At 40.3% G+C, this 23,595-nt stretch overlaps 1 protein-coding gene across 2 annotated transcripts; it reads left to right on the forward strand.

The window, feature by feature from the left end:
• The first annotated feature begins 315 nt into the window (after positions 1-315).
• Positions 316-22,895, forward strand: LOC135501062 (basement membrane-specific heparan sulfate proteoglycan core protein-like). 2 transcript variants are annotated; one of them, XM_064792794.1, is made up of 20 exons: positions 316-523; positions 828-897; positions 1,495-1,818; positions 2,664-3,008; positions 4,482-4,730; positions 5,617-5,889; positions 7,336-7,665; positions 8,017-8,289; positions 14,913-15,239; positions 16,010-16,327; positions 16,605-16,868; positions 17,591-17,881; positions 18,207-18,584; positions 18,787-18,805; positions 19,186-19,271; positions 19,628-19,696; positions 20,081-20,206; positions 20,592-20,675; positions 20,853-21,043; positions 21,467-22,895. In XM_064792794.1, the coding sequence occupies exons 2-20, from the start codon at positions 828-830 to the stop codon at positions 21,662-21,664; spliced, it is 4,215 nt and encodes a 1,404-aa protein (XP_064648864.1). In that variant the 5' UTR covers positions 316-523; the 3' UTR covers positions 21,665-22,895. The 2 variants fall into 2 exon arrangements, with proteins under 2 accessions (XP_064648864.1, XP_064648865.1); XM_064792795.1 differs by lacking the exons at positions 7,336-7,665; positions 8,017-8,289.
• The last annotated feature ends 700 nt before the right edge of the window (positions 22,896-23,595 follow it).

The raw sequence follows: 23,595 nt of genomic DNA on the forward strand, positions 1-23,595 counted from the left end.
ACCGCCTATAAATTTCAGCTGAGCACTAGGCCCTTGTTCATGGGGAACAGCCTTTATTATGCAACCGATGAATTGCAGCTGGACACTGCAGAAGCCTCTTGTTATGCCACAAGTTAATCAGACAGCCCAGTGAGGCAACCCCGCACCCTCCAAACATTTCTATCATCTGGCGGCCTAAATATGTCATCATTGCTCATATTTTCAGCCGACACCCTATATTCAAATTTGATTCAATGATTCATTGTTAGTGGGCCTTTGTCCCTGAATTTGACTAACCCGCAGAGCCATCTGACCATATTAAAGCAAACAGAAAACCAGGAAGTAAAGTTCGGATTTTGAGATTCGACATGTCACACTTGTGGGTCTCAATTGAAAGTTTTAACAGATATTCACAAGGAACACTTCTTCTGTGATTAAGAGTGACAACAGAATATAAGAATAATGTGATCAGTAGCATAAACTGATGGAGAATCCGTCCAATACATCAACCGCTTGTTAGCAATTCATTGATTTCTGTGCAAAGGTAAGTCTTGCATTACTCCTTAGTTTGGTTCATTCTAAGGTCTTACACTTTAACTGTCCTTCCTTAGACAGTATTACTTATCTTTAGATATCCCTTAAACAGTATTGACTTTGATATTCATTGATTTCTGTGTGAAGGTAGTCTCACTCAAACACCAGCCAGCAAATTCTTTGATCTTTCGCAACTCTGACAGTAAAAAAGGTCTTAATGGAACAGGCATAATGGTTTCCCAATGCATTTTATCAAGAATTAGTAGAGGCTATAGTCTTTATTCTTGATTATATTTTCTTGGTTATCCCTTCAGATGATGGTGCCATTCCTCCCTCTTCTGGTCATCGCCATGACGACTCTTCCTCCCTCTATCAATGGAATAGGTAAGTAAAGTCTGTGCTGATTTTTAAGTTTTCAATGCAGTTTTCTTCTTGAAAATGTCATCTTGAGACACAAGGCTTCAAGATCACTCTTATTAGTTGCCTCTCATGGGTGGGATGGATTTATCGGGATGAAATGGAAAATATTTCATTTTTTAATCTATTGCAGATTCAATTTTGTGGGTGCTTCTTGTTCATTGCCTTTGGTAGCTTTTTGTGATAAAGTAGTGTCTGCTAGTACTGATAATTGGGTATTTTTTTCCTGTACATAATGTATTTGGCTGATTATGTCATTTTGTGTCAATGCATACAAATGGTTGATAACCACATGATTAAGAATTCCTTTGAAGATTTTCATGCTTTATAACTGGTATCATAATGGCCTCAAGAGCTATATTACGAATACTATTTTAACACTTCCTATCATCTTGGAGCTTCGAGGGTACATTTGCACAATTCTGATGTGCTTCATTGAGGAAATAAGTGGATCTTCGTGATTGTCAAGTCATGATGAATTGAGACGTTTCTTATTGGCTCCTACAAAGTAAGAAAGGATGTTCATTTCTTCATACCAACTAAGCGACTCTACTTTTCTTGCAGTGCCACCCAAGACTCCAGTGTTAAGTGGATTTGAACCTGCTGCGATTGGATCAAATCGGGAACTGGTCTGTGATGCTTCTCAACCTGATGCTGGCACTATCACATACAAATGGTACAAGTATTCCATTGCGAATGGTGTTGAGAACTGGGAATCTAAAGGACCAATTGGTACAAGCCAGGAGTATGTCTTTGGTCCAGTGACAGAGAAGAAAGTGTTCAACGGGAATACTGAAGAGCCAGTCAGTGGGAAGTACTTATGCCGAGCATCAAATTCTGCAGGAACAATAGACAGTGAATGGGAAGATCTGTATGTCTTCACGCCATGTAAGTTTGTTTCAGTCGCCTATTTAAAGAATCAAAATTTTAAATCATGGTAGTCTCTGCCTACTTTTAAACTGCGTGCCACCTCGTCGTCATATTACCAAGCTCATACTTCCTCAAGGTGCAGAGATATGTTTTGTCACCAGTGTGTCGTGAAGATCCAAGAAGTGGTGTTGTCCAACATTATGCTTTTTGTCCAGGGACAGCGCACGTACAAAATAATTTCTTCCATTTTTGCCCCTTGACAAAAAATTAGCACCTGGACATATCCATGGCATTGGTAATGGTTTTACTGTTTGAGCATCCGGTCAGATTTTGTTTTCAACTTGGGCAAAATGACAAAAATGCATCAAAACAACGTTACATCATCCAACTGAAGAAATTTTGTATGGAGAACACTACGTGATACATGGTGGTGTAGTAGTCACAATTCCAGACTCCTGACAAAGCAATTGTGGATCAAATTCGTTTTAGCTCAGAGGTCAGTGGTTTAGTGATGTGCCATGTAGCCGCTATCTCATTATCCAAGAAGTCTCCAGGATGCTGAAGTGCTTTGAGGAAGGATTCTTTTCGAATAATGATGTGTAAAACTGTGACCACTTCTTCTTCATAAATTCAGGAATTGTTCTCCAATCTGAATTATTGAGGCTATTAGCCTGTAAATAACAGTGAGTAGAGAACAATTTGAAACTTCCCCAATCATATTCGGCCCCTCTGCCTTTTTCCTTTTTCCTTTTTCCTTTTTCAGAGAAACATAAAGTTGAGGATGATTGATTGTACTGCTTTAGCCATACATTAAACATGATTTATTGTTTAAAAGGTTTTAATGGCACTTTGTTCTGTTTTAGGTTCTCTGTATATTGTGAGTGTTTCACCACCAAAACCTGCCATTGGATCTACGTTCACTCTCAACTGTTACATACCAAATCCAAGTGGGATTACTGTGAATTGGTTAAAGAGGACTAATGCTTCATCTGCAGCCATAGATGTAGCAGTGGCAAACAGCAAGGGATGTCATACTCCAAGTAACCCACGCTACAGTTGGAGCAGTTGCAGTCCTCCAAGCGTCTCCTCTCCGACAAAGACCTTCAACCTCCAGGTCACCAATGCTCAGGCTTCAGATTCTGCATACTGGATTTGTAAGGATATTGGCCTCAGCTGTGACAGTAATCCAGTCAAACCAGTTGTACAAGGTAAGATGACCATGGAGATGAAATTAAAAAACAGTCTAATCTTCATGTAGAATGATGCAGCTAACTTCATGTTTCACTAAATAAACTATTGTTTATTTTCAACAAATCCAAATTAAAATCATTGGCTTTAAAACTAAGAAGATTAGTGAAAGAATTGCTAGTGTCCATCATAATAATTCAAGAGTTCGTTTATGGCCTTTTTCAAATGCATCAGAAATGTTCACAGATAATGTCAGATTGAAAAACTATATGTTTTTGTAGACCTGTGATAGTGTAAAATCTGATGCATAATACAAGGTAAGGATGGCACAACATCAAATCAACTTGATGTTCCTTCTTATTTCACGACACCTAGACAATCCTCAAATCTCTTTGATTCCCCTCGGGAGCATTCACCACTAAATCTTACGATCCTAATGGATGAACGAGGATTTTACTAAACATGAAAATGACGAGATATTAATACTTGTTTGAGAAGCACTCCAAGTCATGCCCAAAACCACTTCTCTCTATACAAGTGATAAATTGCCAGATTTGAACAGTTCAACTTTACAAATCATATCACCCACTTGTGATACTCATACATCAATGATTCTAATTCTCTTGCTGTTTATTCTTGTTTTAGCACCACCAGGGACATCTCCAATCACTTGTTTTCCCTCTGGACCATGCTATTATTGCTGGAACCCACCAGTCTGTAAAGTCTGTTTCCTGAGCCAACTAGAGATACTTATGAATTAACACTCATGTAATGACGGCTATAGCTCATTGACACAATAATCCATTATTTTTCCAGCAACCCCAGGCAAACTTCAAATTACTGGTTTCCCTTCTAGACCAGCTATTGCAGCAACCCAGCTGCTTTTAAAGTGAATCTTCTCACAACTAAGAATCAATTGACATCATATCCATTGTATTGTATATTTCTGGCACCCCGGGCAAACCTCAAATCACTAGTTTCCCTTCGCGCCCTGATTAATGGCAGGTTGCAACTCAGTCCACAGTGTGTTGTTTAACCAGCTTGAGATACCTGAATATACACTGACAGTTCAACACCCATACAATGGTGGCTTTAATAAGCTAATTGACATGATAATCAATCATATTTCAACAATCCCTGGCACACCTCAAATCACTAGTTTCTCTTCGAGCCTTGATTAATTGCAGGGTGCGACTCAGTCCACAGTGTGTTGTTTAACCAGCTTGAGATACCTGAATATACACTGACAGTTCAACACCCATACAATGGTGGCTTTAATAAGCTAATTGACATGATAATCAATCATATTTCAACAATCCCTGGCACACCTCAAATCACTAGTTTCTCTTCGAGCCTTGATTAATTGCGGGGTGCGACTCAGTCCACTGTGTTGTTTAACCAGCTTGAGATACCTGAATGCAAACTGACAGTTGTACACCCATACAATTCTGGCTTCAATAAGCTAACTGACATGATAATCCATTCTATTCCAGCACATCCAGGCACACCTCAGATCACTGGTTTCCCCTCTGGACCAGTTATTGCAGGAACTCAGCTGAATCTAAAGTGTGTTGCCTCACCACCAGGTGATACCTATGACTGGTACAAAGATGATACCAAAGTGACAACATCCTTAAGCTATGACTTCCAAGTTACAAAGGAAAGTGGTGGGGTCTACAAATGTGACGCAAGGAATGCAGAAGGGACTGCAACAAGCAGTGACAAGACGCTAGTGGTTTATTGTAAGTAAGAGTTTCTTTCACATTTATTTTGCATAAAAAGATAAGACTGTTATCTCAATGTTATGTAAGGTACATCAACTCTTGACACCTATGACTGGTACAAAGATGATCCAGTACCAAAATGACAACTACTTCCAAGTTAAAAAGGAAAGTGCTTTGTCGATAATGGCATGCAAGAAATAATGTAGTTACTTCAACATGCAGTGACAAAACATTTGTTGTTTATTATAATTGTAAGTACCAATGTTTTCCAGAATGTGTTTTTTCTGAAGAGGACCTCTGCCATATCAGTGTCATGTTGTTAAGTACACTTAGACACACAGAGGAATTCCTTCATAATATTTCGGATTGTTGTGCTTCCAGATGAATTTAATTGGACCAGAATAACAAGGCCTCTTTTCTCTCAGTACACTAAGAAAACATTGCAAATATCATTCCATGTCCGTGTGGCTTCTAAATTGCTTAACTGTTGCCAGATATGACCCATTTGTAATTCCCTCAGGTTAATTTAAAATGAGTGGGAGGGTCAATGGTCAAGGGAATAATCTTTGAAAAAAGCAAACTTGTCAGAAAGATACTAATAGGAATATGACTAAGTTCCATGACTAAAATACCATGAGAAATTTGAATACGGAGATTTAAAAGAGTCACAGATAATTTGAGTGATACAGAAGTCCAAGCTTGCATGCAGCAATTTCATTCTTCTTGGGTGCAAAATTGTCTTGGAACATCTTCAATATTTTCTTCAAGAGATTTCTTTATGTGGATCTCAAGTGGTACATGTACATATATGATATAACATTATGTAAATGAAGGACCATTGAGGTCACCCTTATCTCTGTACTGGTTGTCCATATATCTCAGTGTTTAATATTTGTCTTTTCAGATAAGCCTGATTCTGTTGTTGTCTCATCTGAGAAGACCTCATCATATGTTGGTGAGAAAGACAAGTTCACATGCACAGTGTCTGGAGGCAACCCGACCCCCGCCGTGAAGCTCTACTTCAAGAGGTCAGGTGGTACACCAGTGGAGGTCATCCAAGGCCAGGACAAGGTCATGGCCAAAGAAGACAACCAGGCTGAGTACTACTGTGAGGCAAAAGTCACTGGATATCCTGCCTTTGATATGACTTCAAGCAGAAAGACATATAATGTAACCTGTAAGTACTTCTTTGGCTATTCTTATTACTATGCAATCAAACTATCACTTAGGTCAAATGGTGTTATCACAGCGAAAATGAGGAGATGAAGTAAAGTTGCAGTATGTTGCTTCATAAACTATCAGTATCAAGACTCGGGATTATACTGTTTTGAAAATGTCTTATGACTGTGGTGGAAATATAGATACACTAAAATTAATGTTTTTAGAAAATGACCATATTAGATGTGAATTTCAAAATGGTGGGCTTTGTTTGTTCTACTCAATAAGTCCAACCGTCAATAAAAATGTGGACAGCTTCCTCTGAAGATGTGATTTTGAAAGCTAATTTCATGTGCTAATCGGAAAGGCACTTCTGCATTGCCTGATACTGATAGCCACATTATAGACAGGGAATACCTACATATACTTATGTATATCAACTAGACTTGATTAGTAATAATATCACGTTGGGACACTTCCTTGTTCATTTGGAGCCACGAGCTTTAGAAATTGGCTGAAAAGACTGGCCTAGTTTGAAGCGGATAAGAATGTGGACACTAGAAATGTCTTGTGACGACTGCAAAGAAAATTTATTTATTTTTGAAAATGGACAGGCTGAATTGATAAATGGAATTTGTGCTCATATGACATATTCCTCAGTGAATTGTAAATGTTCATCCAGCAAGCCTGGGGGGAAAATGTTTTTCAGGACAGTAGAATAACAAAGTTTTAAGATATGCTGGCGGTCGTGATAAGTATTAACCCTTTCGCTACCTTAGGGGTTTGGCAGTGTACTGTACCCTTGGTCCACACCCGGTAATGACCAGGCAGCCTTAAGATCCCAACTTGGCTTTGGAAAAGTGTCATTGTAAGATAGCGAGCACTACCCAATCTTAGGTGGAGGAATTGAGAAGATTGTTTGTGCCTTTGACGACCTATTGTCAGTCAGGAGAGATTACGAGACAGGAATAGTACAGGGTGCCAGAGAGAATACAAGTTAGGCCACAGCAACCTCGTGGCATCTTCAGGTTGACATGAGACTTCCATCTGTTCTGATTTATTCAAGACATTCTACACAAAATCAATGTGTACTCTTTTATAAACTATAATATATAATGTTATGCATCTTCAACCAGAAACCGTTATGATGCTGTAAACCTGTGATGTTGATGAGAACAAGTAGCCTATTCGTTCAACTGTTTTTACTTATGTGACATTCTGAACTGTATCAATGTGAGAAGCGTATCCACAATGAGGAACAATTTGTGATGCCTGTCATTAAATATTTATGCTGACCTCTGAGAAAAAAACACTTTATAGAAAAAAGGCTAATAATCGAAGTTGCGTGTGCTTTCTCTGGTTTTCTACTGAATTTCCTTCTTGATAAGGAAAGCAGGATATTCCTATAATAAATTAGCATGCTGCTTTAGTTCAAAGTTTATCGATTCCTTATCTCTTATTTCAGTTTCAAACACCAAGGTTTTCTTTCTGAACAACCCGACTGCTGCTGTCCAAGCGGGTCAAGTGAAGAAGTTCACATGTGAGACAGATGAGAGCAACCCTGTCACTGATATCAAATGGTATCAGCATATCATAGGTTCATCATGGCGAGATATCACAACAGGGATCTCCTCATCAGAAGGGAACGGGGCATACAGTGGCAAGATCAGGATTAGTGAGTGGTCTGTGACAGCAACCAAGGCAATGAATGGTGCAACAGTGAGGTGTACATCAACTTACTCTCTGACTGGACATGATTTCACCACTAATGCAGACACTACTTTGGATGTGAAATGTAAGTATTTATTTATCGGACTAGTATCTACTTTTTATCTGATGAAAAAATTATTGAAGAAGTTTTGGCAATCGCAATTACTACTGGTTAGGGGTTTAAGATGACTTTATCATTTACTTATGAGAACTCTTGTCTGAAATAAAAAGTAAATTTTCATTCACTGTGAAACACCTTGAGAGAGTATCCAAATAGGTTTATCAGCTTGGTTTTGGATATAGTGTCAAAGGTTGTTTAATCACAAGCAGAGCAACGTATTGAGAAACATCAATAAATTACAAGAGCATTGAGGATATGCACCCTCATCTTTACTCTTATTGTCCATATATCTCTTGTTGATATTTGTCCCTTCAGATAAGCCTGATTCTGTTGTGGTCTCATCTGGGAAGACCTCATCATATGTTGGTGAGAAAGACAAGTTCACATGCACAGTGTCTGGAGGCAACCCAACACCCACCGTGAAGATCTACTTCAAGAGGTCAGGTGGTGCACCAGTGGAGGTCACCCAAGGTCAGGACAAGGTAATGGCCAAAGAAGATAACCAGGCTGAGTACTACTGTGAGGCAAATGTCACTGGATATCCTGCCTTGGATATGACATCAAGTAGGAAGACATATACTGTAACCTGTAAGTACTTCTTTGGTGATTCTTATGACGGTGCAATCAAACTGTAACGAAGGCAAAATGGTGTTATCACAACGAAAATGAGGAGATGATGTCATGGTACAGTATGTGGCATCATAACTATCAGTATCAAGACTCAGGATTGAACTGTTTTGAAAATTTCTTTTGATTGTGGTGGGAATATAAATAGTCTAAATTTATATTTTTAGAAAATGACCATATTAGATGTGTATTTCAAAATGTTGGGCTATGTTTGTTTTACTCAATAAATCCAACCATCAATAAAAATGTGGACAGCTTCCTCTGAAGATGTGATTTTGAAAGCTAATTTCATGTGCTAATCGGAAAGCCACTTCTGCATTGCCTGATACTGATAGCCACATTATAGACAGGGAATACCTACATATACTTATGTACATCGACTAGACCTGATTGATAATAACATCACGTTGGGACACTACCTTGATCATTTGGAGCCACGAGCTTTAGAAATTGGCTGAAAAGACTGACCTAGTTTGAAGCGGATAAGAATGTGGACACTAGAAATGTCTTGTGACGTCTGCAAAGAAAATTTATTTATATTTTTGAAAATGGGCAGTGTAATGTTCTGTCGTTTCGTATATTGATATTCCGTGTTTTATAATAAACCTTGTTGTTGTAATGGCGAACCGATTAGCTTGTCTGTTCTGTGACCTGCTCTACAGGAATGGCTCTGCATTAGTCCCTCACGACATTATATCTGGCGACGAGGATATTCGATGCTAAAGTAAGATACCAAGAACCCGTAGAAGTTGACATTTTGAAAAATGCGTGCAGTTATTACTGTGAATTTAACGGTTTAAAAAGTCTGTGACCACGCCGCGAGAAATATATGCGTAATGTACGCGCTATTGCTATGTATGTGTACGTGCAATCGTTCATGTAGTAAAGAAATCTCGCCGCGCTGTATGTAGCCCGTGTGAATGCGTTTCCGCGTGTTACCGTTAGATGTCGACACTATCGTTTACTGTGCAGTATTATAATATCCCTAGTTTCTAGCAGTCTTGCTCATAATATTTAGAATATTAGTACCGTGTTGCCAAGATGCCATCACCAGTACGACTACGAGCTCCTGCTGACCCAGCTGCCGCTGTTGCGCCTCAACCGATGATATTTCTACCTAACTTTGCTTCATTTGATCCTCATACTGACCCTACCGCTATTGGCCCCAGATGGGAAAGGTGGTTGGCTAGATTTGAGAGACTCTTTGTTGGAATAGGTTTAACTGATCCCACAAGGAAGAGAGCATTGCTACTACATTACGCAGGACCTGATGTAGATGAGATATTCGACACGTTGACAGAGACAGGCGATGATGATGACTATAATACTGCTAAGGCTAAGTTAACTGCGCATTTTCTACCCAAGAAGAACGTAGCATTCGAGGTATACAACTTCAGACAGTGTACTCAAGCAAAGGATGAAACGCTTGATGCCTACCATACTCGCTTGAGAAAACTTGCCAAGACATGTGATTTCGCGAATGTAGACCGCGAGATTTGCGCTCAAATCATAACCGGCACTAATTCACATCAACTTCGCAGAAAAGCGTTGCGTGAAGACATGAATTTAACTAAAATTCTAGATACTGGCCGCGCATTTGAATTGAGTGAGCACCAAGCAACCAAGCTTGAAGAATCGCAACATCAAACCGTTAACAAGATTAGAGCCAATGACAAGAGCCAAGGCAAAGGGAGCCAAAGACAGAGCAGACCTAAGCAGAAGACACGTCGTTTCCAGTCACAATCGAAGCCGGACCAGGACAGACGTCGCAATGGTCGAGATACCAGACCCCAGCAGCAACACAACGACCAGAACTGTGGTAAGTGTGGAGGGAGACCCCACAAAGTCAGTAGTAATTGTCCCGCCAATGGTCAGGAGTGCCATCGTTGCAAGAAGATAGGACACTTCGGGAGAATGTGCCGTTCAAAGACCAACAGCGCTAACACCCTGATGACAGAGGCTGACGAAGATTCTGACTACTGTTACTTTACCCAAGCTGCCAAGTCCAACAACCCAACGCTGTGTACGATAACAATCGGAAAGAAACCAAAAATGGCCAGAGTCCCCATGATGATAGATTCGGGAGCATCCGTCAACCTAGTCGACTCCAAGACATTCAACGTTATTCGCCGAGCCCAACCTGGTATAGACCCGTTGCTTCCAGCTGACACACAGGTATTCCCCTATGGTAGCAAGACGCCCATACTGCTGAAAGGAATGTTCCGAGCCACAGCACGTCACAAGTCCGAAACCAAATGGTTGAAGTTCTACGTGGCTGAAGGAGGAGGGAATTTACTTGGTTTCAAGACCGCGTCAGATTTAGGAATCTTGAAGATCGTACATGAGGTTAAATCGAAAACGAGGCCCAATCCGTCCAGCTCCAAGACCCTTCCTGACTCGCTGAAGAAATATGAAGAACTCTTCTCCGGTGTAGGCAAGATCAAACGTGAACCTGTGACACTTCACATTGATAAAGACGTCAAGCCGAAGCAGCAACCTCACCGTCGCATACCTTTCCATATCCGCAAAGATGTAGAGAAAGAGCTACAGTGTCTAGAGGAACTTGACATTATAGAGAAAGTCGATGGTCCGACACCGTGGATAAGTCCCATAGTTACAGTCCCCAAGAAATCAGGAGCAATTCGCATTTGTGTTGACATGCGCGAGGCAAATAAAGCGATAAAACGTGAAAGACATCTTATGCCGACTCTTGATGATCTAGTAACGGATTTGAACGGATCCACTGTGTTCAGTACCCTAGATTTGAGTAGCGCGTATCATCAACTAGAACTTGCAAAGGAATCACGTTTTATCACCACGTTCACCACCCATCTTGGTCTTAGACGCTACAAACGTCTTTTCTTTGGGATAAACGCCGTGTCGGAAATCTTTCAGAACGCAATCGCCGAAATTCTGAGTGACATACCGAACTGTCGAAATATCTCTGACGATATCATTATCCATGGCAAAGATAAAGCTGAACACGACAAGAGTTTGATAGCCGTGATGGAGAGACTGAAAGAATACGGAATTCGTCTCAACATGCCCAAGTGTCACTTCTATCAGTCAGAAGTGAAGTTCTACGGTCATATCTTCAATAGCGCTGGTGTTACCGCAGATGTGAAGAAGATCGAAGCCATAATAGATGCGCCTGCCCCGACGGACAAGAGTGGAATACGTTCGTTACTCGGAATGGCCCAATACCTCTCGCGCTTCATTCCATGGTATGCTAGCATAACAGCGCCCCTTAGAGAGCTAACGCATGATAAGACAGAATGGCAGTGGAACGCGGAACATGAAAAAGCGCTAACAGACTTGAAGACTGCGCTCACCGGAGCAAAGGTCATGTCGTACTATGACCCGCGTAAGAAAACTGAACTCATCGTTGACGCAGGGCCCCGCGGATTAGGCTCGATTCTGATGCAAGAAGGTCGCGTTGTTTCGTACGCTAGTCGCGCGCTCACCGACGTTGAGACGAGATACTCGCAGACAGAAAGAGAAATGCTCGCAGTGGTCTGGGCAACAGAACACTTCCGCCTATACTTATACGGTTCGACTTCCCCTTTCACCGTGGTCACAGATCATAAACCGTTGATCGGAATATTCCAAAGCCAGAAGCCGATGTCGTTACGGATTGAACGATGGAGATTACGTCTAACACCGTATAACTACAAGTTGGAATATCGACCTGGAAGGAACGAAGCCAACCCAGCCGACTTTTGCAGTCGCCATCCTGTAGTAGGCAATGAGCAGAACAGAGCAAACTTTGTCGATGATTACGTCAACTATGTCATTGACAATGCAGTTCCAAAAGCCATGCAACTCGAAGAAGTAAAATCAGAAACCTTACGAGACCATACCCTGCAGAAGCTTAAAGTAGCTATCGAAACTGGCTACTGGAGACGAGATGAAGAGTGCCTGAAGCCATTCAAACGTTTCCAAGATGAGCTGATCGTTCATAATGGTATCGTCCTCCGAGGGAGAAGACTGGTAATGCCTGACGTACTGCAGAGAAGAGCCATTGACCTTGCTCACGTTGGTCATCAGGGCATCGTCAATACGAAGATGTTGCTGAGAGAAAAAGTATGGTTTCTGTCCATCGACGCCATGGTTGAAGAATGTGTCAAGGACTGTCTGCCTTGCCAAGCTACGTCCGGAAGAGCCAGCAAACCAGAGCCGCTACGCATGACAAAGCTGCCGAATGGTCCCTGGGAAGAAGTCTCTGTGGATTTTTACGGTCCTTTGCCAGTCCCAAGCGCTGACTACCTACTCGTGATGATGGATGACTACAGTCGTTACCCCGAGGTTGAAGTTATAGCTTCTACCGCCGCAAAGACAGTCATACCAAAGATAGACGCCATTATGTCACACCACGGAGTTGTGTCGATTTTGAAATCCGACAACGGACCTCCGTTCACGAGCCATGATTTCAAACGTTTCGCTGAATACCTCGGTTTTCAACACTGCAGAGTGACTCCGTTATATCCCCAAGCTAACGGTGAAGCAGAACGTTTCATGAGAAACATCACGAAGACTGTGCAAGCCGCACACATCGAAGGCCGCAATTGGAAGCAGGAACTACAGAAGTTTCTACGCCAGTATCGTGCGACACCACATTCAACAACAGGTGTCTCGCCATTCGAAGCCCTCTATGGTCGTAGGATGAAAACCCAGCTTCCATGTGCCGATTTCAACCCAGAGTTGAAAACTCGTTCTCAATCGTCAATGAGAGACACTGACAATGAACGCAAGCAGAAGATCAAAATGTATGCAGATCGCAGACGCAACGCTACTGAAAGCAACATTGCCGAAGGAGACACCGTTGTAGTTCGTCAGCAGAAACGTAACAAGCTAACGCCGCCATTCGATCCAGATCCATTAAAGATAACGCGTCGAGATGGTAATATGCTGACAGCCGAGCGAGATGATCGAAAGATAACTCGCAACTTAACGTTTTTCAAACGGGTGCCTGAAAGCCTGTTTGAAAACATTCAGGAAGAGGAAGTTGAGATTCCTGACTCAGATGCTCCGCCAACTATAGCACCTGAGACACCTTCTGGTATTTCTGAGCCTGAGACCTCCAACCAGAAACTGCCTGTGATGACTGAGACTACCTCACAACCACTCCGGAGATCAACTGGAACGAAGAGGCCTAACCCAAGATTCAAAGACTTTGTTCTTCGTTAAGAACACCCTGTTCTGAGTTTTATGTGTTTGAACTGTTCTATATTCATGTAGTGGACCTTCAATATTCATATAGTGGACTTTTATTTTGTTCTAAATAGGACACTTCAAGTTCGATATAGATGTGCTTTTATTCTGGTAATGAAGACATTATCCGTGTAAGGACTAAGTGAAGAGTGATTCGCTATTTGCGCCATGTTCTAATTCATAACTTCAAGAACATTCAAATTCAAGAAAAGGACAATTCTTGAGTCAGAGACAATCTTGTGTTTATTCTGCGCTTCCAGGAAAAGTGTTTAATTTGAGATTATGTTTTTATTTTGATACCAACATCCGCGTCTGGACTTATTAAGCGTAAACCTTTTCATCCAAAAGGGGGTGGATGTAATGTTCTGTCGTTTCGTATATTGATATTCCGTGTTTTATAATAAACCTTGTTGTTGTAATGGCGAACCGATTAGCTTGTCTGTTCTGTGACCTGCTCTACAGGAATGGCTCTGCATTAGTCCCTCACGACATTATAGGCAGGCTGAATTGATAAATGGTATTTGTGCTCAGATGACAAATTCCTCAGTGAATTGTAAATGTTCATCCAGCAAGCCTTGGGGGAAAATGTTTTTCAGGATAGTAGAATAACAAAGTTTTAAGATATGCTGGCGGGCGTGATAAGTATTAACCCTTTCGCTACCTTAGGGGTTTGGCAGTGTACTGTACCCTTGGTCCATACCCAGTACTGACCGGGCAGCCTAGATCCCAACTTGGCTTTGGAAAAGTGTCATTGTAAGATAGCGAGCACTACCCAATCTTAGGTGGAGGAATTGAGAAGATTGTTTGTGCCTTTGTAGACCTATTGTCAGTCAGGAGAGATTGTGAGACAGGAATAGTAAAGGGCCAGGCCAGAGAGAATACATTAGTTAGGCTACAACAATCTGGCACCTTCAGGTTTACATGAGACTTCGATCTGTTCTGATTTATGCAAGACATTCTACACAAAATCAATGTGTGCTCTTTTATAAACTACATGTATAATATATAATGTTATGCATCTACAAGTACAACCAGAAACCGTTATGATGCTGTTAACCTGTGCTGATGATGAGAACAAGTAGCCTATTCGTTCAACTGTTTTTACTTATGTGACTTTCTGAACTGTATCAATGTGAGAAGCGCATCCACAACGAGGCACAATTTGTGATACCTGTCATTAAATATTTATGCTGACCTCTGAGAAAAAAACACTTTATAGAAAAGTGGCTAATAATAGAAGTTGCGTGTGCTTTCTCTGGTTTTCTACTGAATTTCCTACTAAATAAGGAAAGCAGGATATTTCTATAATATATTAGCATGTAATTTATATTGCTTTAGTTCAAAGTTTATCGATTCCTTATCTCTTATTTCAGTTGCAAACACCAAGGTTTCCTTTCTGAACAACCCGACTGCTGCTGTCAAAGTAGGGCAAGTGAAGAAGTTCACATGTGAGACAGATGAGAGTAACCCTGTCACTTATATCAAATGGATTCACAAAAATGGTTCATCATGGCGAGATATCACAACAGGGATCTCCTCATCAGAAAGGAATGGGGTGTATGGTGAGAAGATCAGGACTAGTGAGTGGTCTGTGACAGCAACCAAGGCAATGAATGGTGCAACAGTGAGGTGTACGTCAACTTACTCTCTGACTGGACATAATTTCACCACTAATACAGACACTACTATGTATGTGAAATGTAAGTATTTATTCATCACAGTGTCTATTTTTTAAACAAGATGAAAATACCATAAAAATATTATTTATTTTGCTGAGTAATATCTCAATAATTCCAGTTATGGTGTTTACATAATTTTATCTCATTTACTCATCAGTATTCTTGTCCGAATTATTAAATGTTCGTTCACTTTACAAAATGTATATAAATATGAAGCTATTATTGGAACACCTTGAGAGTATCCAAATAGATTTATCAGCTTGGTTTTGGATATACTGGGTAGTTTAAAAAGTTATTTTATCACAAGCAGAGGAAAGTATTGAGATGCGAGATAGAAATAGAGATAGAAATTGAAAAGCTGACAAATTAAAAACAGGCAGAGAGGCTGGAGCTTTGTTGTTGCTCCATGTACCAGAATGATAAAGACTAGACTTTATTAGTTCTTGGTACCACTAAGAAAAATCTTCAGCTGCTTCTGATGAAAGTATTTTTGAAACTTATCTTGTGAGTACATACATGAAGTGAAGAAGATTAATGATATCTTGTAGTGTTAGGTGATCTTTATTGCCAAGATGAATCATGAACAAATAAGGACAGATGAAAATAAAGAACCCTCAGGTAGCCAGGATATAAAGAGATTTCAACTAACTTTCCTTATTCTACCAGTCCCTGAGCAATCACTTCATACTGTATGTAACTCTCAATTTTCACACTGCACTGCAGAGGATTAACAACCAGTGACACTGTTTCTGCTCAGTTTAGATATCGGTATATATATTTGTCTCTTTCAGTCCATCCTTCTAAGATAACAATGACACAGAAGCCACTAACATCAATAAATGAGGGAAAATCATTCAATATTGTGTGTGAGACGGACAGCGCCAACCCTGTTGCTAACATCACATTCCACAGGAAGCGAACAAATGGAACCTTGGAGCAGCTGACATCAGGGATAACATCTGAGGTCAGGGCTGCAGAGTACAACGGCAGGATAAGGAAGAGTACACTGACTGTGACTGCTAATAGGTCGGACCCCCAGGCTGTCTTCAAGTGTGAAGTGAAGGAAGGCTCATTTCAAATGGAACAAACGACTACAGTTAATGTCTACTGTTAGTACTGATTTTAAACTTTCTTGCTTTACAGGTGAAGGAGTATGTTTTTGTGATCTGTTGCCTTTTACCAAGTATTCCTTTTACTTACCAACATTGTAATATGTATCTGTGTATACATATACGACCAGTGCAAATAGTTAATATGTAATGGTAAGGCTGGGACTGAATGCACCCTCCTCATAAAAATATATTATACTTTAAGTGGTCGTTGGTATGAAATAACTGGCCATCATGGACTTGAGATTAACTCTTTGTACTTTCATCGTTGCTATAGTTCCACCAACTGTCAATTTATCATCCACAACTACCACTGTAAAAGAAGGTGATAACTTGACCTTTACCTGTGAAGCCAAAGGCGGCTTTCCAACCAACTACACCTACAAGTGGTTCTACAAGGACAAGGAAATACATAATGAAACCTCAATGGATTACAAGATCACCAATATCACATACACCCAGTTGGGGACATACAGATGCCGAGCTATCAACTACTCCCCTGATAACAAAGCTGATGATAGCCTGGATGTTGATGTTCTGTGTAAGTTTTGCAGTTTTATTCTTGGTTTCTTTCTTGTTTTTATTTTCAGATTTTCTCAGAGTAGAATAATCTTATTGACAAAGTTTCACCACTTCGTCTTTTTGTGCACCAACATCTTCGTGAGTTGACATCATCATCATCATCTTCCATTGTTAGTTGAAGGCAGGTCCCATTGACTGTAATTTTTTAGCAATTCTAAGAAATCCATTCAGGCATTGTTAGGCGGTAGTGGTGCGAACAAATTTTTTAAACGGGTCATGTGCTTTGTTATAGCTTGAGTTTGAGTGTTGAGAGAATATTAAATACTCACATGTGATAATGTCAAAATAAAAAGTGAAGATGCATTAATAATACAGTGGAACCTACTATAGCGGACACTTCTCTATTAAGGACACCCTCTCTATCGAGGACACTAGGTTTAGTCCCACTTAGGTTGTTTCCATTCAATTAGACCTCTCTAATCAGGACACCTCTCTATTAAGGACAGCTGTTGTCAGTCCCCTGGGTGTCCTTTATAAAGAGATCTACTTTATAAGCAGATGATGACACACATGGGAGAAGTAAACTATAGGTAATGTTTCACCTTTGCTATCTACATTTTAGATTGGGTGTTCTGCCCTTCATTTACCTAAGATTTGTTTTTAATACGGTATGTTTTTCTTACAGTGGAAAATTGGTGATTGATAAACTTGATCCTGATTCTTATTGGTAACACTTTTCAGATAAGGCGAAGTGGAACCCTAAACTTCCTGAAGTTTTTACTGTAGCGAGTAAAACCAACTCATCAATGGAGTTCATTCTCCATGTGATTGCGAATCCTTCACCTTCTAATGTCACCTGGTTCTTCCCAAATATGACAACAATCGGAGGAGCTTTTGTGGCGGCCAAAGTGAATGACACAACATACACTTTGAACAAGACGTCTGTAGCGGTTAAAGACTATGGAAACTACATAGTCAATGTGACAAATGCTATTGGGATTTCAACATTTACTTTTGAACTAGAAAAAACTGGTAAGTGGTCCCAGATACTGTGAAAAGTTGTCCATGTATCATGTATGAGTTAATTTTCTTTTGTTTTGAGAATCAGTATTATAGTTTAGCAGTTGGTGGTTTTCATGAAGAAAACCATAGTTCTTCATACATGTAGTTTAAAGTTAGCTTTGGTGTTATGGGACATATGGGACATAGATCAAATGGCACTGAAAGAGTAAAACATCAGTTGATTGACTGATGCCCCCACAGATAGAACACTTGATGAAAGCGGGGTTGCTGGATACTAGTTCCTGAATTAGACATCATTACAAGAATGAAAATTTTAATCTGCCTCTTCTTGCAGCTGTACCAAATGTCAGCTTAACAGTTGAGCGTAAGGACAACCAGGTGACCGTTTCATGGACCAAACTCTTAAAGGAGTACACGAAGATCCTAATCAGGTTGTGCCCAATAGAAGGAGGAAGTTGTTACTATCATGATGTCCCCAACACAACAAGCCTCAAGATTAGCTTCACGGTCAATGAGGGCAACACTTACACATATTCTATGATAATATTTGATGGAGAGGATCAAGTGTTTGTTTCTTTACCAGTGAAGGTGCCAACGTCGCTCCCTATTGGAGCAATAGCTGGAGGTGTTGGAGGCACCATCTTTTTCCTGATTATCATCGCCATTGTGTTGGCTTTGCTGTTCATCCTTAAGAAGAGACGAGCAAAGAAAGGTAAATGAATATGAACATGTACGTGTATGCCAAGTTTCATTGTGCTGAGTAGTGCAATAACATCAGGATGGCCAATTTGATTCCTAATTTTAAGCACACCACTTGTGAATAGGTTCACGAACAGATCATGGGCTCAATTCATGAGACAATGCTAAACGAAACCTGGCCTTATCCTCATACATTTTCCTTTTGTCCATTTCAGAGACTGAAGTACTAAAGCCGTAAGTTGATATTTCCATTGGATATCATTTCCATATTGCTTTTTTGCTATCTGAGTTTTAGAGATACCAATACCAAGCATTGAACTGTTATCGGTAAAAACCTTCATATTGTACTGATGCACATTTGTTTAAGTCGGGACTCTTATCTTGTACAGCTGGCTTGGGGATGAATTGATTAAGATTATTAATTTCACCTTGATTTAGGCAGCAATTTTAGGGAAAAACACGCATCTGTTCAAAGTGAAGGAATTACCTTACCCTGCCTTTTAGAGGTGTCGTGGGTTTCTTACTCATATCATTCATTATTTAGAATACCTGTATCAAAAATGTATCAGATGTCTTGTTAATGGTTGATGGATATTTTCCGTTTTTATGATCAGATCGAACAACAACGGTGATGTAAGCATGGGGCAGGTCAATCCAGGATTCAGTGGTCTCGATGCGGGGCATAATGACGTGATTGATGGTGAGAGAAAAATACTTTTATGTGTTTGGTAGCTTTTTTTTCCCACAAAAAAATCCCGAAAGGGACATAACACGGTGTAAGTACCAGGCCGGCCATTACTATTGTGTAGTTATCACTCTGCCTATGCATCCCACAGTATCCAAGATAATTTAAGCCCTGTTGAACCATTTGTGATTTGAGGTGATGTTGAATGCGGCCTTCTGACCTGCCAGATGAGGGAAGCTTGCTAGTATGTAGTTAACTCTTTGATAATAAACTATGTAGTATAATAATAATACTGACCTCAGTTTCTGTGGATTATGTTTTGGCTTGGATGATGCAGACCGCAGCTCAAACAAGTGTTGTTATTGCTTCAGGGTTTAACCCGTATGAAGATTCGGTGGAAATGATATCGCCTTCTTCCAGCGTTCAGATTGAGGCCACAGGTAAGCTTATTTTGATGGTCATTCTGAAAGTTCCAGTGAACGTAATACGTCCCGTGAACATACATATCCTGTTTATGTCTTCATGCTACATCAAGTATAATGTCATTGTATTTCTTAGACTTTTAAATCATTCTTTTGCAATCGGCAATTTGATAGGAATCTTGCAGTCTCATCTCCAGCTGCATCAGATTTTGAAAGGTGATGCTGGTCAGTTCTTCTTAACCAAGATGGGGTTGGATGGCAATGTCTATTCTTAGAGCTGTGATTGGAATGAAATGGGCTTTATAGCCCTTGGCATACCTTCTTCCCAGAGAAATGAGATTAAGGTGGATTCTAACATAATGGATTAAAAAAAATTAGTCTACCTCTTTGAATCGGTTACAGGACGAGCAGAGTACACAGTTGTTGATAAGAAGGGTGGCAAGAAACCTACCATTGGTGATGCGTATGCGGAAGTGGACTTCACGAAGAAGAAAGGTGGCAAAAAGGGTAGTGCTCAACCTCCACCAGGTGAGTCAAATTTATTTTATAAGCACCCCTACATCCCAAAAATACATTGGTTCCAGAACTGCAGATACAGTTAGTGGGAACCCCAAATTAAAGGACCATGCAGTACTGAATGGTGAATGTCATTTAAAATATCTATTTGGCTCTCTGGTTCATATCTGGCCACATTTTACATGTAGCTGCCATTATTATTAACTGTTTGCTTCCTCTAATCAGAGTTGATACAGAGAAACTGACTTTTATTGAGAACTTTGGAAAGGATAAGTATAAAACTATAGTTTTTCTTGTTGTCGTGTATGACAAAATGACACCCTGATCATGAAGTACAGGCAACTAGTTGTTTGGGGGAGTTTCTCCCCACTCAAAAATGTCCCCTTTAACCTTGCAGGACAAGCCTACGCTGAAGTTGACTTCTCCAAAAAAGCGAAGGGTAAAGGCAAAGGCAAGGCACCAGTGCCAACTGTTGACCCAGGTTAGTAATAAGATATTTGTTCATTGTCTTTTTCGAAATAATTTCATATTCTCATAATAGATGGTGCTCTCTACACTGAGGCATACAAGTATAAAAGGTGCCCCCCCCTCCCTCTCCCCCACGTTTGAGATTGGGGTTTGAGAAAGTTGACTACAGTATTTGACTCTCATTTTCCAGCAGGTGATGATGATGCAACAGTGAGTAAGCCCAAGAAGCCTTCAAAACTACCCAAAGCTGGCAAATCAGTCCCAGATGACGCGGCAGTTTATGCCAACGTTCCAAATGGTGATGACAGCACTGAGGAGAATCTATATGAAGATATCCGCAAAGAGGAGCCAAAAGAGACAGGGTACAGACAGCCTAAAGAGGTGCGTTATTGCTTGAATTTGTCGACATGAGTTTGTGAGATTTCTAACTATTCTTCTGCGAGGATCCATGGGGGCTCATGGACTCACCCCTCAAGTTACATGCTTCATGCATAGAGGGAGATAGTGTCATCCAAATAATAATAGAAGAGAGGAGGCTGCTTTCTGATGGATCAAAAGTATCATACTCTGTTAAGCACCACACGAATGAGCAATTAGGTTGCAGCGACCTGAGATTATAATTGCTGCATTTGTGCGACAAACATATCCTTCATTCGCCTTAGTCTATAAAGTGTGAAACAATCAACATGACTTAAATCTTAAAAACAACCAGAACAGTACTTCAAGGCGTACTACTCGTTTTCATCGTTAGGTTTTAAGAATGAGATCTTTTTAATTCTAAACATCGACCCTCTTCATTCACAGGCATACCAAGTCGGTGTTGACGGAACGATTTACTCCCAGGTCCACATCTCGCCGCCCAAAAACCCGGATCTGATACGAGGAAAGGAGACAATCGAGGACCCCTACGCCAGCGTGGATTTCACGTGCCAAGCTCCGACGCTGCCAGAGCCAGAAGATCCAGATGATCCAAATGATCCAAGCTTCATGATGCTGCTTTAAGTTGTGCACATTTCAGTTTGTGACCTGCTTTGTGATAATAAACGCTTGTCACATATGAAAAGAAATAGAAAAAATTTTGTTGTTTGCTTCCTCGTAAATTAATGTTTACGCCTGATCTATATCATGAATGAAGAAGGCCTGTATAGTATAACATTGTGATAATACTACATTTGCATGGATTTTTCACACTGCAATTCCATCCATGTACATTTCAAGTTACATTTTGTCTCCCTGAAATTTATATTTAACATGATGTTTTTGGATGAATTTGGAATCACCTTAGTTCGGCTGGACATCACATGATAGACATGAATTGAAATTATGATGACCTGTTAAGAGGTTTTAATGCTTTTCTTCAAGGAATTGTGGTGATATGTAGCATTTTGCATCTGGGGCCTCCATTGTATGAATTTTATTTGATTGTATGATGCTTCAGTGATAACTTAAAGTTGTTATTTTTGCTTCTGAAATATGAAAGGATGGGATTGTGCAGTTTGTAGATATTTGTATTCAGGAAGTATTTGCATCTGAGTGTATTTCATATTTATTCTTGAAAAACCTGTGCTGGGTCACAGGTATGGGACACAAAGTGATAAAATTGTGATGGCCACAGGTAGATGGACAAATACATATCTGTATGAAATGTAATCAATATTCATTGAGGCGCATTAGGGTACCGTAGTGGTTAGAGTGCCAGATTGAGAGAGCCTAGGACTGCTATTCTGCCTTTCTGATCCTTTTTTTCTTTTGACGATTTCCAAGGTTAAGTAATGAGCCTAAAGTGGTCTTAACCTGACATTCTGGTTGTGGCTTTGGTTGTGTCCTTTAAACACGGCTTTGGGATGAATGGGGATTGTTATCATTACTATTACCCCCTCCGTGGAAGAAACTTGTTGGTTTTTTGTGCAAAATTGACTTCTAGCAGGAACGTGACTAACAGTCTTTGACCACTGAAAATTGTCTTTTAAAATGCAAATAGGGTTTGTACTTAAAAATTCATCTGACCATATACAAATGATTACATGTATATATTCAGGTGATAACAGTTGTTAGATTATTTAGGTTGTTATCAATTCTTCTTAACTTTTTGAAAGTTGTTTGTAATTATTGAACTTTTTATATTTATTCAAGAATGGTGCTATTTGTACACTAGGTTGCAATATTTTGAGATGAAATTTTGACAAGAATCTTCACATGATATGCTAGATTTCTATAAATACATTGAACTAGTTAAAACATTCTGTATATTCTTATTGGTGTTATTAGTACAGTATTCTCCAAGTGCTGTACAATTGTTCCTCCGTCTATCCCGAAAGCTTTCAGAAAAACACAGATGATCCTCTCAATCAGCGCTATAACTTGTGCATTTCCCACCGGTACCCATTTATTTACACCATGTAATGGTGGAGTAAGGCATTTAAGGCAAAGAGACAATCTAGTGTCTCGCACCGACGGTGGCGATTAAACCAGGGACTTCATGACCACTTGTAGGAGACCTGAGCCAGTGCACCGCTGCGGCTCCTCAACAACTGTCCCTAATATACAGGTTTCTACAGAGGCACTCAAGCAGTTGCTCGTAGTCACACACTTGAACTTTACCTGTGAAGGACATAATGGCCCTTTTGATGCCACCAATTAAGTTCAGCTAAGCAATAGGCAGTGGCACCTCTTGTTATGCCGCCAAATGAATCCCAGCTGAGCACAAGGCCCTGGTGCCTCATCTTACCAATGAATTTCGATAGAGTGCTTGGCCCTGGCACCTCTTGTTATACCGCCTATAAATTTCAGCTGAGCACTAGGCCCTTGTTCATGGGGAACAGCCTTTATTATGCAACTGATGAATTGCAGCTGGACACTGCAGAAGCCTCTTGTTATGCCACAAGTTAATCAGACAGCCCAGTGAGGCAACCCCGCACCCTCCAAACATTTCT

The sequence above is a fragment of the Lineus longissimus genome, chromosome 17, assembly GCF_910592395.1.
Source record: "Lineus longissimus chromosome 17, tnLinLong1.2, whole genome shotgun sequence".
NCBI classification, from domain to species: Eukaryota; Metazoa; Nemertea; class Pilidiophora; order Heteronemertea; family Lineidae; genus Lineus; species Lineus longissimus.

What these genes read in the sequence shown, in the direction of transcription:
- LOC135501062 (XM_064792794.1), top strand. Translation starts at nt 828, where the DNA reads ATGATGGTGCCATTCCTCCCTCTTCTGGTCATCGCCATGACGACTCTT. An exon ending in TCCCTCTATCAATGGAATAG is followed by an intron (nt 898 to 1,494) that starts GTAAGTAAAGTC and finishes CTTTTCTTGCAG; the next exon opens with TGCCACCCAAGACTCCAGTG. An exon ending in AGTGCCAACTGTTGACCCAG is followed by an intron (nt 20,676 to 20,852) that starts GTTAGTAATAAG and finishes CTCATTTTCCAG; the next exon opens with CAGGTGATGATGATGCAACA.